The following is a 19,466-nucleotide window of genomic DNA, read 5'->3' as shown; positions in this document are numbered from 1 at the left end:
CCCAACCTTGAGGGATCAATGGTCTGATTCAGTTTGAGGTAGATTCATATGTTCACATTGAACCCACTGAAACTATTGGCAGGACTGAACTGATGGTTCAAAATCACCTTATTTGGAGAAGACAGTGACTTATTATTCACAACTTCATTTACACAAGAGATTTTAAAAAATTGCCTTAATTCAGGTTCTACAAGGGAACAGTGTCAGCCAATTGTGTTACTGTGACCCTGACACAAGTTCTCTTGAGATTTATTACCCAATGAAAATGTCAGAAAGCCATTCTCAAAAATATAGATCCATTTTAAGATTATTTCCCCCCAATGTCAATTATGTGTAGACCACTACATGCAAAAACCATGTGTGTGCTCATTTTTGCAATTTATGGTTACTGAATACATGAAGACTGAAGACTGAAGACACATAAGCTTGGAGCCAGAAAGCTTTTTCCTTTTGTGCCACTCACCCCCTCTCCTTAACTAGTCCCATGGCTTTTGTACATACAGGTCTCACCAACTTCTACATTGCCTTTTTAGTGGGCAATTGGAATCCCTTATTCCTTTTCACCTGCAGAAAATAGAGTTGGGTTCTGTCCAGAATGGTAGGCAGGATAAGGGGGGGGGGGGGTCACATCATTTTCCTACACAAAACCCATGCCTAAAACAGCTCTGATTTAAGGTGCCAGATAGCTTTCCCGGGAAAAACAGCAAGTGGATATTTTAGGGAAATGAATAAATGCAAAGTCACCTTGGAAAGCCCTGTCTTTGATTGTTTTTCTTATCAAAATTTTGCCATATGCCATATTGCTTATTCTCTCAAATTGTTTTCGTCTTATCAAGCCTTAACTAGATTTGACAGGGGATCACCAACCAAGACTTCTGGCCCACCCAACAGCAACATAGCTATTATCTACTAAAAGATGACATGGGACATGAGCCATGAAGCTTAAATAACCATAATGGGATGAATGGTAACACTTCTCAATAGTTTTATGCATCCACTCCAGGGGGCCTTAAGCTGTAGTCACTAATCAGGACTCTGACACCAACATAAATTAGAATTTCTACTGAAATAGAAGAGTTGGTTTTTATACCCTGCTTTTCACTACCTGAGTCTCAAAGCAGCTTACATGCTTCTTTCCTTCCTCTCCCCACAACAGACACCCTTGAGGTAGGTGGGGCTGAGAGAGCCCTGACAGGACAGCTCCATGAAAACAGATCTATCAGGACTGTTACAAGCCCAAGGTCACCCAGCTGGCTACATGTGGAGGAGCAGGAAATCAAACCTGGCTTGCCGGTTTAGAAGCCACCGCTCTTAACTACACCAAGCTGGCTCGAATACAGCACCAAAATATCCTTATATGTCAACGGTTACTATATGATTGAAGAAAATTCCAACTCTTATGTTCTGCTAAGTGTCTTGCAGCTCAGGATTTCTAACCACAGTATTAAGATACTTTAATGCCCAGCACTCCCTCAGGCTTTGAAATATATAAAGCAGTAGTAAAAATAATTTTCTAATAAATTTAAACTTCTTTGATTATAGTATTATAATATACTAGTAATCAAGCCCGCTGCGGCTAATGCAGCGGGCGCTAGGGCAGGCAGCCCCCGGCAGTCGCGCGGAGCGCGGCTGGTGGGGGCTGCCTTGGCCGGCGGCCTGACGCGGCGAGAGGCGCTTATGTCAGTTTGCTGTCAGCATTGAGCAGGGGGTTGGACTAAATGGCCTGTATGACCCCTTCCATCTCTATACTTCTGTGACAAGGCACCACAACCCCTAAAGCAAGCATAAAAGCCTAAGGAAACATAGAACAGGAAAAGAATAAAATACCATATACAAACAAAATTCACTGGGAACCATGCGTCTTAATTAAATTCTTCATGGACCATAACCGTAATTTAAAATATTAAGAACTTGATCCATTGTTTCTGAGACCCTTCTGAGAACTTAATAGAAAATATTTCATACACTTAGGAATCTAAACCAGCAGCTAGAAACAGAAAACCACACAGTAGGGTGTTGTCAGCTCTAAAGACCACAGCCTGTCTGCCAATGTATTCTTATTGCCTCCCTAGACCCTGCCAGAGTCTGCCAATCCAGCAACAGTGATGGAAGAACAAAGAGGCCACAGTTTGGAAGATGAATTTGAAGCAACTGAGGCTACGCATACAGGTAAAGAAGTGGCGGTAGGAAATCATTACCAAAGGATGGAATTCCTTTTATGTACCCCTTGTGTTATTGGTACATAGTAAAAACAGCGCGAGAAACACATAAAGGAGGTTGGGTTCTGCATGAGGTTGACAGGAGTTCTGTAAATGTGAAAAATCCCTTCTCCGTGGGAGGGGTATGTATATGTCATTCTAATTGCTCTATTTCTCCCCAAGTTTTTTTTTTGTATCACTAATGAACATCCCCCAGCAACAAAAGACTGCATATAGGTATGAGGTTGTTAGCAGATACAGTTCAGACAATGCCCACTTTTAGGGTAAATTTCATCCAAACTAAATCTCCCTCCCTGATTACTTTGAAAGAGCCCTCCCAGAAAGTTTAATTAGGATTACAGCCAAATGACACATACATACCCCCATCCCCAGCATTCAGGAAGAAATGGCCACTCCCTTCCACAGAGGCTTCAAGTGTAGAAATGGACAGCTGAAGCTTTTAATGGTGTAGTAGAAAATAACATCACTTGGTTATTAACACTGCATTAACCCTCTATGCGGGCAGGTCATTTTTGTCTCTAGGGGCAGTTGATAAACCTGATGTAAAATGGGAAGCAGATAAAGACCTTCATGGTCTCTTGTAGTCTCAAAAAGGAATTAAAATGTGTTTACTTCATCAATATTCTCCATTTCTTCTGCTCAAGATAACCTGCACAGGGTTCATAGAATGTCTTCTGTCCAGGTTCCTACTTCATCTTGCCAAGATTGTCAGCTTTCCTACTCAGCTAGCCCCCCCCCTTTTTTTTTGTTCACATGGGTCCCCATAATAAAGGGGACGGAACATTTTTTCTTCCGGATAGATGATAACTACATTTTGAAAGCTTTTGCAATGGTCACCCCTCTTGTCCCTAACTTCTGTCCCATGAAAGTACTGTCAGATTCTGCCACCTAATGTATCAAGGTATTGTTCCATTTCCCTGTCTGGTCCTGTACACCAGTAAGTTCAATCACTGACCAAGCTCTGCCCCCTGAATTTCAAGGTATGAGTGTCTCAAGAGACCGAATAATCATGTAGAGTATGAAACAACCACATCTTTTTCTTCTCCTAGGACCTAAAGGAGTGATCAATGACTGGAGAAAGTTTAAATTAGAAAGCGAAGATAAAAACACCCTGCCTTTGAACAAGAAAGAGATTCTTATCAGGCAAATGTCTTCACCCCACCGCTTTAACGACAAAAGTGAAAACAGAGACAGATTGATTCGGAAGGTAAGGAAAAATGAAAACCTAACAAAATACCAACGCACAGTGATTCAATAGCTGGGGAACAGGCACCAGACTGGAGTAATTAAGATTTGAATTTGGTCACCAATTCCGATATCCAGTTCACGTCTTCTTCAGTGGTAGTAAAATGCATAGAAACAAGAAAGTTGACTAGCTACCTTTTACTGGAGTCCTAACATGGCACAGCTGGTTCTTGAAGAAAGCAGTCCTAGAGCATAATACAAGTATCTTCCTGGCAGCAAGGAAAGATGGGGAGGAAAGGGCAAAAGGAAAGGATAACATCCCTTCTCCCTAACATAACTGCCGGCCATAACCTCCAGACCTCTTCAACCAATCACTGGGCATTATCTTTGGAGCTTTCCAGGGTGACAGCAAGTCCCATCCACTGCCAGATTCACAGCTGAACTGTGTGAGCCTCATTAGCAGGCCTGGAAGGACAACCTTGAGAAACACCTGCAAAAAACCAAGAGAGTGTAGTTAGCTGGAACTAACTGGAAAACTCCTTTGAGATAGCTTCTGTCTTGACACTGAGGCACTACTTGACTCACAGTGCAACCTTATGCATGTCACTTGGGAGAGTGCTGCACTGTATACTGTAGGACTTACTTCCAAGTAAACCTGTACTTGATTGTACTATTAATATTTTACATCGCTTTTGGATTTTTAAACTTGTTAGGTGTTTAGATCCATGCTTCTTCTGGATGACTCCACTTTCCAGACTGCTGGCACTTCTTATTTGACTTTCCCTGCTTACTTCCTCCTGTTTTGTGACTCTCTTCCTTGATTAAGTCAGTATTTTCCATCTTAAGGGTCACAGACCTGCCCTAAAGGCCTCTCCTGTCCGTTGCATCCTTTCCTTGAAAGCCAGGTTGGTGTAGTGGTTCAGAGTGGTAGCCTGTAATATGGTGAACCAGGTTTGATTCCTCCACATGCAGCCAGCTTGGTGACCTTGGGCTCATCACAGTTCTCTCAGGCCCACCTACCTCACAAGAAATTTGTTGTGGGGAGAGGATGGATAGATGCTTGTAAGCCACTCAGGCTCTTCTGGGAAGTAAAAAGCAGGGTACAAAACCCCATTTGTCTTCTTTCTTTTCTCCTCTTTCCCAACTTCTCACACTTTCTGACTCTCCCTGTCTCTTTGGGTCAATAATGGGGGTGGGGGAGCCATCTGGCAACTAGTAACTTTGTAGTAGCTGAAAGAAGGGGAGGAAGGCTGGAGAGTAGTTGGGGACCCTTTGGCATGACATGGAAAAATCAGAGGAGGGCAGAAAGTGGCATGTGCATGCATGGTTTCTATTCTGGTGCTACTCCTTCAGCAACCTAACTTCTCACCCAGTTCCCTCCAGTGCCTTACTGCCCTAAACTTGTGAGAGATATATTACACTAAGCCCCTTACCATCAACCTTTTCACTGTCAACTTCACATATCTCCCCAATCCAGCACCCCCAGAGTGTGTCTCCTCAAGCTGTCTCCTACTGGCAGAGGATGAGAGCCCCCACTTGCTTAGGGTTTGTAGTGGGTGCGGTTACAATCATTTTAATGATGGTTGGTTTCTCAAAGACATCACCTTGAGCACTGTAGAAAACAGGATGCTGGAAATGACGGGTCCCAAGGTTATAATTTGTCTAGGATACCAATACCTTAGGCTAGCCTTGGATGAGTTCACTGTACAAAGTACATTTAAGCTTGTGGGTCACCTTCCCAAGAAGGTTGGAAACCACAGTTTTAAGACAACTAGTAATACAACTTGGTTTTCACAATATTTACAGATGAGCATGCAGGAGTATGAGCTAATTAATGGTGAAAAGGAAGATGCGACTTGTCTACGGAAATACCAGAAACGCTGTATGCTGGACATGCACCAGAAGTTGAGTTTCGGGCCTAGGTATGGCTACCTTTCAGAGCTGCAGAGTGGGGAGCAGTTCTTGGAGACCGTTGAGAAGGAGAGGAAAACCACTACCATCGTCGTCCACATTTATGAAGATGGGATCAAGGGCTGCGATTTGCTCAACAGCAGTTTGACCTGTCTGGCTGCCGAATATTGCATGGTGAGATTCTGCAAGATCAAGGCCTCGAACACAGGGGCTGGAGACCGTTTCTCTTCCGATGTTCTCCCGACGCTTCTTGTCTACAGAGGCGGGGAGCTCGTAAGCAATTTCTTAAGTGTGACCGAACAGTTCAGTAAGGAGTTCTTTGCTGGGGACGTGGAGACGTTCTTGAAGGAGTATGGGTTGCTACCCCAGAAGGAAATTCCAGCACTTGGGAATGGCAACATAGAGGAGAAAGAGCTCGAATAGTGGATGAGAGATCTAATGCTTTGGTATTTCATGCCCCTCCCCAGTATATATTGCATCTGGATCTCAGCAGGGCCCATGTTCATTTAGCAAATGCTGCCTATGCTTATGTACTGTGTACTAACAGTGCATGTATATATATGCACAGTATCTGAAGCGGAGTACTTCAGTTACTACTATATATACTTTTTTTTCCTATCATGCCTCCATAGAAAAAGTACAATAATTCCCAAAATAGAAACAAAATTGCTGACTCACTTGCTCATACAGACACCCTTTCTGTATGTTTTGTTTGTTTTTAAAATTCCAGTTGTAACTTTCAAACCTTTCAGGCCCCAATCCCTTGTGATTAAATCTCTATAAAATGCCGGGAAACAAGTACAAAATGATAGGAAGAGCCCCAGAACAAGTAGGTGCAAAATCAGCAGATGCAGAATTCCCTAGGGTAGCCTAAGGCTTTGCAAGGTGGAGAAGTTTTCAGAAATTAAGCTGGATTGACAGGGGCATATGCGGTTATCAGTCATCTGCAGGGGTGGGAGGGGAAAGAAGGGAGCAGCAGGCAGGATTTAGGACACGCAATAATGAATTGGCTGGAATCCAGTGGATCTGGGAAGCTGCACAGGCTAAGTCTCCAGAGACAGCTGGGTGGAGCTGCTGGAGCACCAGAGTCATCAACAAACTAGTAGGTGGTCAGGAGGACTCAGAAGATTGACAGTGGGGAGGCTGCAAGGCATTAAGCAAGGCAGAGACGAGAAGGAATTAGGTGGGGAAGAAAGGTAGGCAGAAACAGTGCCCTGTTAAACCTTTCTAAAGTTCAGTGTCCCTAAGGCCTGATGCTGGATTCCCATAGTCCTCAGTATCCCCCTTTCCATGGAAGACTTCAATACAATTATGAGAATGAGAGATTCTACAAAATGGTTTACTCACACATTATGCATAGGGTACAACAGTATCTTGGAAATTGATCCAGTTAAATATGTTTTGTATTATATTCCATGATGATTTGGATATTCAACACAATGGGTCTAAAAGGAGTTGTTAGATTTTTGATTGAGTCCAATAGCAACCGCAGTGATTTATTCAAGGTGTGAGTTTCATGTGCAAATATGTCAGAATATGGCATAATTTGGATACTATGACATAGTTTACTAATTTGTCACTAATTCACCTTTTCTATATATCGGTGAGAGCCTCTTGTGCCGCAGAGTGGTAAGACAGCAGACATGCAGTCTGAAAGCTTTGCCTATGAGGCTGGGAGTTCGATCCCAGTAGCCGGCTCAAGGTTGACTCAGCCTTCCATCTTTCCGAGGTCGGTAAAATGAGTACCCAGCTTGCTGGGGGGTAAACGGTAATGACTGGGGAAGGCACTGGCAAACCACCCCGTATTGAGTCTGCCAAGAAAACGCTAGAGGGCATCACCCCAAGGGTCAGACATGACTTGGTGCTTGCACAGGGGATACCTGTACCTTTATATATCGGTACTCTCATGATTCTTGTTCAATTTTGTCTGAAGAAAGCTTGCACCCTGAATAAATCTTTGTGGGTCTTAAAGGTGCTACTGGACTCAATTTTTGTTGTGCTAATTCAGACCAACACGGCTACCCACTTGAATCTAGACTTTTGATGGTAGCCATATAGTTCCAGCTTTGCAACATGCAGATGATGATGATCTATGTTAGCATTGTGAATACCAGCAAGTTACAGATTGCAACACTGCTCCTCAAGCTAATGGCATGGAGGAACACATTATTATACATATTAGTTCAACAAAGCTTAGCACAATTAAGAAGACTGTACCATTAAAATACTAAAATAGCAAAAAATAGTCTTAGAGACTGATAGTGTTATGACATAACAGAGCTCTGAAACCTTCCTAGGTGAGCAAATGTAACATTTTCCCAGTTTTCAAATATTATGGGTGTATTGAACGTTCCAGTTTAGAGGCTTAAAAACAAATTTCTTTTTACACCTGCAGTTCTCAAGATAACTCATAGCTGAATCCTCATAAAGTTAAAACTACCGTATATACTTGTATATGCCGAGGCACTTATTTTTACTACAAAATCTGGGCAAACTTATTGACTCGCATATAAGCCAAGGGTCAGAAATGCAGCAGGCTACTGGTAAATTTACAGGATGGCCTAAGTGCTTAATCCATGTTCAATCATCACAGGCTCTCCCATCCAGCCTCCCCACCAACAAATACAGAAAAGTGAAGAGGATGAATAGCTGCTGGTTTTTGTACCCCGCTTTTCACTAACCAAGAGTCTCAAAGTGGCTTACAATTGCCTTCCCTTCTACTCTTGATGCCAGATACCCTGAGAGAGCAACCTACTACAACATGTACAACACTGGGAGCTACAGTGCCCCCCAGAATAAAACAGTGAAATAAAGAACTGTAAAACTGAAAACTGAAAGAACTGTAAAAATCAACTTTTAAAAGAAACACAACCCCAAGATGAAAAGGCAAACAATGCTGCCCCTCAGATAAATGAAAGAAACAGTAAACCCCAAAGCACCCTCAAAACCCACCCTACCCCACCCACAGAAACCAAAAGAATAGTTTGGAAGAAGTTATAAGGAAAAGAAGGGGAAAATATCAGAATCCCTCAATCAAACCATCGATGTCCTACAAGTTGCCAGAGTAGGCTCAGTTTTCAAGATATTTGCAGAAGGCAATGGTTAGCTGGGAGCGATTAGCTCACTTGCAAAGAGCTTCGTTTTTAAGATCTTTGCAGAAGGCAAAGGTTAACTAGCTCACTTGCAAAGAGCTTAAGTTGCAAATGCAATGTTGAAGATGGCTGGCTGGGGGCAGGCTGTTAATCAATTACCCACGTATAAACCGAGGAGATTTTTTAAGTGCTAAAAACTGTGCTGGAAAACTGTGCTTATATGCGAGTATATACGGTAAGATTTTAAAAACTGTCTAAAAAGGCAAAACAATTTGACTTATTTGTGGATATGGGCAGAGCTTCAATGTACCCCTTATTGCCCTGACCATTATCCTGGTATACTAGCCATCCCTCACATACTATGGGAGGCCAAATCCTACATGCCTAGGTATGATTGAGCCCTCACATAAAATAACCATATGACCTGAGTACATCTGGAAAGGATTTGATCCCATTTAGATGTTTAGTTACATCTAAATGTACCCCCCCCCCCGGGTACCAGATGCTCACTAAAGGCAGGGGAGCCCCTGCTGCTTCTCAGTGGAATTGTGGGGAAGACAAATGAGAGGGGGACTTCACACAATGCTGTAATGTCACTTACAGCTTAGAATCCAGAAGTAATGTCACTGTGTTATATGACATTCTAGTAATTTCCCTGATCTCTATAGTTTTCGTTATAGAGTTTCAGGGAAATCCTAGAGTATCACACAACATGGTGGCATCACTTCTGGAAGTGATATCACAGTGTCACATAATGCCCTTTCACTATATCTGTGTCTCTTCATCTCTTGCCAGTTGTCAGCACTGGGCTGGCAGTCATAAATGTCACTCATTCCCCATTCATTATTGTGCATCAGGCTCCAGGCTTCTTTTCCACAGGAAAAGCTTGTCTCAACAACCGCACGGAAAGCATTACATGCAGTCAGAGATGGTTAGAAATAATGAAACATTGTGATGCTAACAAGCTTGATCGGATCAAATATTTTGCATGTTTGCAACTAATATAGAAACCATAGAGTACGTGTTTCTAGTTCACTTTTTATAGACATTCTATACAATCTATAGACATTCAGTTATTACTGGAAAAGGAAGAAAGAAAACTGCAATTACGCATCTTTGTCAGACACTATTGTGTAATGTTGCATTCTATTTAAAACATCGAGTTTGATGAAAAATGTAATTTACTAAGCCTCTATATTTTGTGTTGGTGTAATAAATAAAATATATCAAAATGTTAACATTTCAAAGGAACCTGACATCATATTAATATATCAGGAAGTCTTCTGATTTAGTGCTTGAAAAGCAAGTGAAAAATTTATGTGATTTAAGAAATACAAGGAAAACTCATTCATGGCATGTACAGTTCTTGAAAACAGGACAGAATTAGAAATTCAGAATATTCTGATCAATCGGAACACTAGTTATATAGATTTAGGTACTATCCTCTCATGCTTTTAAATCTATAAAGAAATACAACAAAAAGTTCACTCTAATAAATACAGTGAATTTCAGATAGCATATTGCACACTGTATGTCGGTGCAGTTATGTTAACAAGGCACTGAAGGAGATCATTTATTTTTTTAAAGTATTTTCCTGATGTTTGGCTTAAATAACACAGTAAAATGACCATTTAAACAATAAAAATCAAAATATAATGTAAGAATTAAATGACCAGACAAATATCCCTTCAGAAACAAAATTTGAGCCCAATGGCACTTTTAAGACCAACAAAGACTTATTCAAGGCATGAGTTTTTGTGTACATGCACACTTCCTCAGAAAATAGATCATAAGAGTACAGATATAAGGAAAGCTATCATACTGCATATTTGGACTTATGATGCTGTTTAATAATTTGCTACTGATTACTTTCTCCTCATATAAGGAAAGCTATCATACTGCATATTTGGACTTATGATGCTATTTAATAATTTGCTACTAATTTACTTTCTCATATCTGCACTCTTATGATCCCTGTTCCACTGTCTGAGGAAGTGTGCATGTGCACGAAAGCTCACGCCTTGAATAAATATTTGTTGATTTTAAAGGTCCCATCGGACTCAAATTTTGTTGTGCTACTTCAGACCAACAAGGCTATCCACTTGAATCCTTTAGAAATAGGTGTGTTTAACATCTCTCACAGAGATGTAGAAGAGAAAAAGTGAGACTTCACCCAGAAGGCTAAGGCCATCACAGGAAAGACCCGTGCCTATTCAGCAAAGATTGAACCCTTCCAACATAAGACAGTCTTCTGACGGAGGAAAAGCTGTAAAATGGAAGGTGACTTCTTAAGCTGGAGAGTTTCAGACTTTGAGTGAAATGGTTGGATACTAGCCCTGCTTGCTGAAAATGATGCTTTAAAATAGAAAGACACTGGGGCGTGAAACATAAATGGCATAAGGGCTAATAAAGGGAGAAATGGTATCCAAGACTGAGTTTTAAATCAACAGCGAGATAAAATATTCTGATAGTACTGTAAATGTGACAGAACTGGTTCAATTTGTTTTATGTACCCCAGTATCCATCAGGAGGCAAGCAGCTGCATTTAGCATCAAATCGTACATTATGCTAGTTCTAATGCCTCAGTCTAGAATTAACCGTACTTCTTGGTTTTCTGTTACAAGCAAGCATGGGAATATGAACCTCAGGAACAGGAATCTGAACAGAAATAATTTATTTAGGGTGACACAGAATTTTTCTTCTAAAATGTGTCTGCTTCAGACTCTACTCAGTTGTCATAGGGGTATGCTGTCTGGGCTGTTTTATAATACAGTGATTTTGGCCATTCTTCCATCCAATGATCATTGTTATATTTATATTACCACTAATTCTGGCTGGCTTTTGATGCATCAGAGCTTTGCAGACCAATAAATCAGCAAACGTATAGGTCCGTGTCAAGGAATCCAAAGCTGTACCCCATGGGTTCCCAGGGCAAGTGTACAGAAATAACAGACACTCATAATATATATATATATGTAGTTATTAGAAGGAATTTAGACATATCCATTTATCGGTATATTAATAGGCAACACAATTCTCTAAAATCAAGCAGCTCAGAAAATAATAAATGCTAGCTTAACTGCCTAATACAATGAACACGGCATCAGACAGCACAACCTTACATTTGCACAAATGCAGGCCACAGCTCCAGCGTTTTTCTACATTCCTGACAGCAGTTCATAGGTGTAGGCCTTCATTCCTTTGAATCCAAGCTAGCCTCTGGTTTTCCAGAGTCAGGCGACAATAGTGAACCAATCAGAACATATCCCTGTTAGAATCCTCTAGAAAATTGCCTCACCACACTGATTCTCCCCCTCTCATCCTCTGGCTGGCTCACCAGTTCTCAGGCAGAGCCAATTAGAACATTCCATACTTTCGCCTTGAAGGTGGTAAGAAGCTTTTTAACTGTATGTTTTGAATATTGTTCCCTGCCCTGAGTGATGCAGAAGGGCGGGATATGAATACAATGATTATTACTATCTCCAGACTACAGAGATCAGTCCCCCTGGAGAAAATAAACACTTTTGAGGATGGACTCTATGGTGTTAGATCCCACTGAGGTCCCTGCCCTCCTCAGACTCCACAACCCAAATCTTCACATATCCCCAATCTGGGTCTGGCAACTCTACCCCCATCTCCTGACAGTGAGGATCTGGCCACCCTAATTACTACTGATCTCCTGGCAGGAGATATCAGTTCGCCTGGAAAAAATGACGGCTTTTGAAGGGGGACTTTGTGACATTATATAGCAAGGAGGTCCTTCTGCTTCCCAAACTTCTCCACTCCTCAGATCTCCAGGTATTACGCAGCCTGGAGCGGGCAGCTTTCCTCAGTTGTCCATCTGGGTTATGGGAATAATCACAAACTGCATAACAGGGTTTTCTAAGAATCGGCAAGTGACTGACTATTCATTGCTTGTGCTGCTGTGCTGATGGGAAGGGAAATGTTGCACTTGCAAATATTCAGGCCTTTTGAAACACACAAATTCCATAGGTACAATTCTATACATTTAATTGTGCTTTCTGTACAGTACTCTATGCTGGTCTAGAATTCCCTAGATATACTCCTTTGAGCAGTGTTAAAACATGAAGATTATTGCCACCCTCCTAAAAATACAGCAGAGTTTCAAAACGTTTAATTATGAGTGTCTCTGGAGGGAAAAGCTAATTGGAGCGGCTGGCCAAGCATGCATAAACATGATTTCTTAGGGGAATCTATGAGTCTACGACTTTCAGGAGGCACTCATATGGTGTCAACCAATCCCTCCACCCATTAACACTCAACAGCAGCATCCCATGACTAAAGAAAATAAAATGTTCTGTGATTGTTGCACCAGTTGGGGGTTCCGCAGGAAAGCCTGAAGGCGAAGCAGGTCATCATAAATTATGTATATAACATTCCTGTTTTTTACAAAAGATTTAAGTGAAGCATATAGAAAGAAGTACCCAGATTTAAATTACATATTAGCAGGAATAAAGACTACAGCATCTGGGTTCTTGTCAGCAGATTCAACTTCATTTTACTTCCCCTCTGCCTTTGCCTTACCCCCACTCTTGAAGAAGAAGAGTTGTTTTTTATTCACAAATTTTCTCTACCTTAAAGAGTCTTAAAACAGCTTACAACCTTACCTCTTCCCACAACAGGCACCCTGTGAGGTAGGTGGAGCTGAGAAAGTTCTGAGGGAACTGTGATTGGCTTAATGTGGAGGAATGAAGAATCAGACTCAGTTCTCCAGTCAGCTGCTCTTAACCACTACACCACACTGACTCTTGAGTGCAGCAAAAGAACTGGACACATTGTGAGTTTTTGAGAAATCTTTGGTGAATATCCTTCAGACTCTGCCTTTGTTTTTAATCTCACAAAGTAATTTCAGCCATCCAGTCAACTACAATTAGGTGATCAAGCTCCAAACTAAAGTGTATATAGCTTCAATTCCTCAAGTGACGGAGGTGGGGAAGTCTAGTAAACTACTAATGTGAATTGAGTTTTAGTAGGCGCTGACAATGCAAATGTGCTGCATGGGCTTTCAAGTGGTCATTATTTTACTAAACTAACCAATGAAGATGTAATTTGGACAGTAACTACTAACATGTCAAAAAAGAACATTCTAACCAAGATTCTGCATCAAGAAAACCTTAAATCTGGCAACCTAAGCCAATCTGCATGACTCTCCCAGTTTGCATAGTTTATTCAGCACCTCAGGATCATGGGGACAGGTAAAGAGCTATACGGTCATTATAGTCCTGCCTACTGACAATTGTGAACCTTGTTCAGCCCCACATTTACCCACTCAATTCTGATCGGGTCCAAAGTGTAAGGTGACCAGATTGTCCCACTTTTGGAAGGATATCTGGGGGCACCTGGCAAATTGTACTTACGTTGAAATTAAAAAATATATAAAAGGTATCCCATGTGCAAGCACTGGGTCATGTCTGACCCTTGGGGTGACGCCCTCCAGCGTTTTCATGGCAGGCTCAAAACGGGGTGGTTTGCCAGTGCCTTCCCTAGTCATTACCGTTTTACCCCCCAGCAGCAAGCTGGGTACTCATTTTACCGACCTCGGAAGGATGGAGTCAACCTTGAGCCGGCTGCTGGGATCGAACTCCCAACCTCATTGGCATAGCTTCAGACAGCATGTCTGCTGCTTACCACTCTGTGCCACAATATTACAATACTATTTTTGCGTTCTATGCGTTCTATGAAAAATTTTGTTGCTCTATATAGACCAAATTTTAATCAAGAACCCCCCCCCCCCGGTCAATGGTGTCCCGCTTTACCAATGTTAAAATCTGGTCACCTTACCATAGTGCAAGATTTTGGGGGAGTGGCAGTCAAGCCTTTTCCCTACAAAATGTCAGGTCTCCAGCCACCAACCTGTGCAAAAGGGGGAGTTTGTCCACAACTTCCTTTTATAATATTTCTAGTACACCTCAGCCAAATATGGCAGAGCTTGTGAAGGCATGTTTGCATGCCAGAGATAGGCCATACTTGCTCTAGTGAGATGAGTCTTGCTATCACAAAGTGATGTAATTCATTGCACAAGGGGCCTCATCAATGACCTTTCTCTCACCCGGAATGCCTCAAAGGTATAATGGCCTCTGGCAGTTTGCTAATCCTCCCAGATAGCTGGAGGCTGCTATCTCAACATTTGGAACTACTCTTTCCCCAATTATTACCTGACTATCTACCAGCTATTTCCCCATCCACAGATCATCACATCCATTTTAGTATAGTGGCCCTGCCACTCCCAAACACCTATTCAGCAATGAATGCTAATGTTGGAGCTGCCTGAGAATACCTTTGCTGAATTATCTCATTCATTTTAAGCCAATCAAGATTTCTTTGATATAGGCTTGCTAAAGCCATTAACTGGTCTCCATTTCCTTTATTTCATACCAGTAATTGATTCAAACATATTGTTTAAGGTACTAACCAGCCAAACCTGGCCTTAGGATAATTTGGGGGGTATTTAAACACCACACTGGATTGTGTGTGCTGTTCCTATATCCACAACACACACCTAGCTCTGGTGCTGGTTTGTCTTGCTCCTTCTCTCTTCATGGACATCGACATACCAGAAGGTAGCTATTGATCATTTTCTGACCCAAGCCTCTTTCACACCATCTCAACTATTTTCTTTCTTCGTGTGTGCTTGTTTAGTTTAAGTAGTGTGAAAGTGTGTTAGGGACTTTTGCTTTTCAATAAAAATACTTTTTGGTTAATTTCTAAGTTTGCCTCTGCCTGAGATTTCTGGCTAGATTCTCACTCATATACATAAGTAAAAGAATCTTGCTGGTTATCCCTTTTACTAAGCAAGTCTCCTAGAATTGCTAATTTCCCTATCATATATTCAGAAGACAAGTTGATTCTAGATAACAAAACCACCTTCCTAATCTGAAATGGCCCCAGGAAGCCACTCACTGTCCCTCTTTGTTTCCCTGATAGGGCAGATACAGAACAGGATCCCACTACACTTTGAGGGAAATATTTGCAAGCTAGGAGAGAGATGCCCTTCATCTACCATTCACCACGACACTTTCCTAGATTACACCCAGTTGCTGAGATATGCAGAAAAGCCACAGATAAGAAGATGAAACCCAGTTCTACCTCACCTACCATCTCCATGGGCAGGGCAGTCACAGGGCTGGGTTCCCTCCAAGAGGTTAGCTAAACTAATAAACTCTTCTGACAGGGATATCACTCACTTGCCTACAGCAAAAGAAAAGAAAGGCTAGGTCTTCCCTGCCCTTTATGAACAAAGGGGGAACCCCCACATGCACACACATCAGATCGCAATGGAATTCGTTAGGTTAAACCAGGTGTTTGGCCTGGAGCTACCGTACTTTGTCAAAATCTATTTCCAAACCTCTGCAGGCAATGAGCCAAGGTTACCACAAATTCTTTCAGACACAGAACAGCCATTTAAAGATTGCACGTGATAAGCATTCTGTGCACAAGAAAAAGGCAGGATTGAGGGATATAATTAACAGTCTGAGAACTTGCAGGTGGATGAAAGATGTACAACCCCTAGAAACCTACTGAAAAGCAAATACAGAGCAAGTTCTAGCCTAGCAAGGCAAGTGACGGCCTGCAGACTATTCAGAGGCAGAGGGGAAAGAGCTAGGAACTGAACGCTTCCTCCCTCCAGAGGATACACCTATGACAAATATTCCTTGGCCTCTACTGTTGCGTTCTTGAATGCTTCCCAGGTTATAACTGCTGGTTTCTTAAGACAGTACAAGCACTATTACATCCAAAGCTTTTTTTTGGTCAACAAAGGAAGGTATTTCCCAGATCTACGACATCACTTGTAAAATTCCAAAATCCCTTAAAGAATGTGTCACCCACGAACACTTTTCCATTGCATGTCAAGAGAAGCATCATCCCAGTTCTTGCTTGCAGGACATAGCCAAGTGAAGCACCCAGCAGCATATTACCCAATACTCTCATTTTTTTTTTGCAGATGTTTATGCAGGAAGAGATGATTTTGTGCCATTCAGTGCTTCAACAGGGAATTCAGAACAAAAGCCCCTTTCAGTAATTCTAGTTCCTTCTGGGAGGATAAAGGTGAATGTAATGTTTGAAGAACCATCGCAGCACATGCGGTGGGATCACTCACCCCATTAGCTATCTTGCCTTCATCAGTTTTTGCTTCTAGACAATACCAATGAAATGAAATGAGAGCAAATTTTCAACTAGTCTCTCCCCCCCCCCCCCCAAGGTAACCACGAGACCTCTGAATAGCAGCTGTATAGACCAGGAGGCTTTCTCCACTAGGGTTTCGTGAAATCTTGGGGCTTATTGACAGTCCTGGGTTTCCCAAATGAGTGCTAAATATCAGGGGATACAAACATATACCGTCAAGCCAACATCCCCTCCCCCCACCCCAAAAAGGGCCAATGGGCCTGGAAGGGTACGGCTCCTGGGTGGGCTTGTATACAGCTATGCGACCCAACGAGTGGTCCCCAACCTTTTTATCACCGGGAACTGGTCAACGCTTGACAATTTTACTGAGGCCCAGATGGATGTCGCCGCTGCCTGAGCCCCTGCTCCACTTGCTTTCCCGCTTTTCCCGCCGCCCGGTCTGGGGTGCTGCCAGCAGCTGCTGCGCAGTGCCATGCCGAGGGGAAGCCCCAGCCATGGCGGCCACTGGAGAGCACCAAAGGTGATCTGGCGGCAGAGTGGCAGGGCAGCCCCCGAGGCAGCAGCCGGGGAGGAGGACAAGGAGCCACAGCCCGGTACCGATTCAGCCACGGACTGGTACTGGTCACCGCACCGGGGGTTGGGGACCATTGTTCTACACAATCACACCACTTCTGGGGTTTCTTAACTCCTGAAGAATGCTTCAAGGGATTCTCAGTGGTAAAGATGAAAGGCTGATACAGATCAGCGGTTCTTAAACGCTGTAATGCCATGATCCTAATTGCGGCGGCACGCACATGCGGGGGTGCACAACAATCTGGAGGCGGCATAGAGGTAGCCAATGCGCCGTGGCTGTGCTGCCACCATGGCGGCCACCAAACTGGCGACGCCATGGAAGGGGCCAGGCAACCCCAACTGGGGTCGGGACCTGAAAGTTGAGAATCACTGATATAGACAAGCACAGCTGCAGCGAAGAGGGTGAACCAAACAAAATGTGCCTTTATCTTCCTCATTTGCTCATGGCTATTATTGGTGCAAGAACAAGCATGGTGAGATTGCTGCTAGTTCTCTTCCTGACTACAGCCCCTCCTCCCAACTTTGTGGCTTTTGTCCATAAGACCTCTAACAAGATTTTTTTAAGGACTCAAGTTGTTGGAAGAAAGGTGCAGCAGGAAATTATGTGCACGAGCACCTTTTGCTTGCATTTTATAAGATTCAGCACACAGTTCATGGTGTATTCATGATTCTTGGGGCTTCTCCACATGTTCGGCTTACTGATTTTCTTGACAGATGATCTATAAGCATGGGAGCCACAGTTGTTCCACACTTCTGCCTTCCCTTGGCATTTTGGCATCTGTGGAGTCAGATTTTTTGTTCTACACGTCTTCAGTAATGAGGACTTCCAAGGAAGGGTGGTCTTCATTGGTAGGTCATAGGAAAGCAAGGAAGTCCAGGATGACTATGCAGAGGCAAACAATAAGAAATCACCGCTAAATGTCTCTTGGTGTAGTTGTTAGGAGTGCGGACTTCTAATTTGGCAAGCCAGGGTTTGATTCTGCTCTCCCCCACATGCAGCCAGCTGGGTGACCTTGGGCTCGCCACAGAACTGATAAAGCTGTTCTGACCGAACAGTAATAGCAGGGCTGTCTCAGCCTCACCTGCCTCACAGGGTGTCTGTTGAGGGGAGAGGAAAGGGAAGGCGAATGTAAGCTGCTTTGAGATTCCCTTGGGTAGAGAAAAGCGGCATATAAGAACAAACTCTTCTTCTTGCCTTGAAAACCTTAGAGGGTTGCTGTAAGTTAGTTGAGATTACATTAAATAATGGCTGTTTCTCTTTGGCTGGGGCAAAAGAAAACACTGGTGTGCTTCTCAAATTGTGACATGCTTTTCACTAAATGTCACCCAACTTCTCCCCCCACCCAGACTGAGACACCACATTGTGCCACAGAGCATCTGATTGTTAAAAGCTCCCAAGTCCTAACTGCATTATACCTAACTACAATACTAGTATTGCTATGTCAGTGGGGGACTTACTCTAGAAGAAGAAGAACAGTTGGTTCTTATATGCCGCTTTTCCCTACCCGAAGGAGGTGCCATAGATATACAGTCCCATAGATAAGGCCTCCCAGCAAGCAGGAAATGCAGTGAAATTGTCTGTAGGAACAACCTTCTGCTTTTAACACTGGCTCAAAAAATCAAAGGCTGCTTACCAAGGCAAGTGGGGCTAAACTACCAAGGGATTTTTTTTTTGTACAAGCTTGGTGTGGTGGTTAAGAGTGGTGACCTCTAATCTGGAGAGTTGGGTTTGATCCCCCATTCCTCCACATGAAGCCAGCTGGGTGAACTTGAGCTAGTCTCAGTCCTATTGGAACTGTTCTCACAGAGCAGTTTCTGTCAAGAGTTCTCTGAGCCCCAACTACCTTACAGAGTGTCTGTTGTGGGGAGAGGAAGGGAAGGTGATTGTAAGCTACTCCTTTGGGTAGTGAAATGCAGGGTATAAAAACCATCTCTTGTTCTTTTTCTTCATAACTGGAAATTAGATCATACAGTGGTCAATTTAGGATATTCTTATGGAAGACCACTTGCTGGCTGAACAAGTTACCCCAAACTGATCACACCAACTTAGGATATACCTATGTTGCAAACTTATATTGGTGTTACCCCATTGGACTGTCATTGCTTTTCTGCCTGACCAGAAACATCAATGGGAAGGGTGCTCAGAATAGCCAGATCTTCCTCCTAGGACTACATTAGCAAAATATTTTTGGGAGGGTAGTTTGGGGGAAGGCATTAAACAGACCCCCAAGATACTTCCTCAATAGAGGGAAATGCAGTGATAGCCACCATGTTGTTTTAACATGAACCCCTAAGTAATGGGGTCAATTCAAGGGAGAAGGAAAAACTCTTCAGCCGCCTC

At 42.8% G+C, this 19,466-nt stretch overlaps 1 protein-coding gene across 2 annotated transcripts in view; it reads left to right on the top strand.

The window, feature by feature from the left end:
- PDC (phosducin) overlaps window positions 1-10,089 on the top strand; it is a 35,217-nt gene extending 25,128 nt beyond the window's left edge. For both annotated transcript variants that reach the window (XM_077332669.1, XM_077332668.1), the window contains 3 exons: window positions 2,073-2,169; window positions 3,269-3,426; window positions 5,211-10,089. In XM_077332669.1, the coding sequence (XP_077188784.1) occupies window positions 2,106-2,169; window positions 3,269-3,426; window positions 5,211-5,738 (750 nt within the window). In that variant the 5' untranslated portion in view covers window positions 2,073-2,105 and the 3' untranslated portion in view covers window positions 5,739-10,089. The remainder of the gene's footprint in view (window positions 1-2,072; window positions 2,170-3,268; window positions 3,427-5,210) is intronic.
- Window positions 10,090-19,466: the final 9,377 nt, after the last annotated feature.

Source organism: Paroedura picta, chromosome 4 (assembly GCF_049243985.1).
Source record: "Paroedura picta isolate Pp20150507F chromosome 4, Ppicta_v3.0, whole genome shotgun sequence".
In the NCBI taxonomy this organism is placed as follows: Eukaryota; Metazoa; Chordata; class Lepidosauria; order Squamata; family Gekkonidae; genus Paroedura; species Paroedura picta.
Note: the sequence above shows the minus strand (reverse complement) of the source record. Positions and strands in the feature narration are given on the sequence as shown.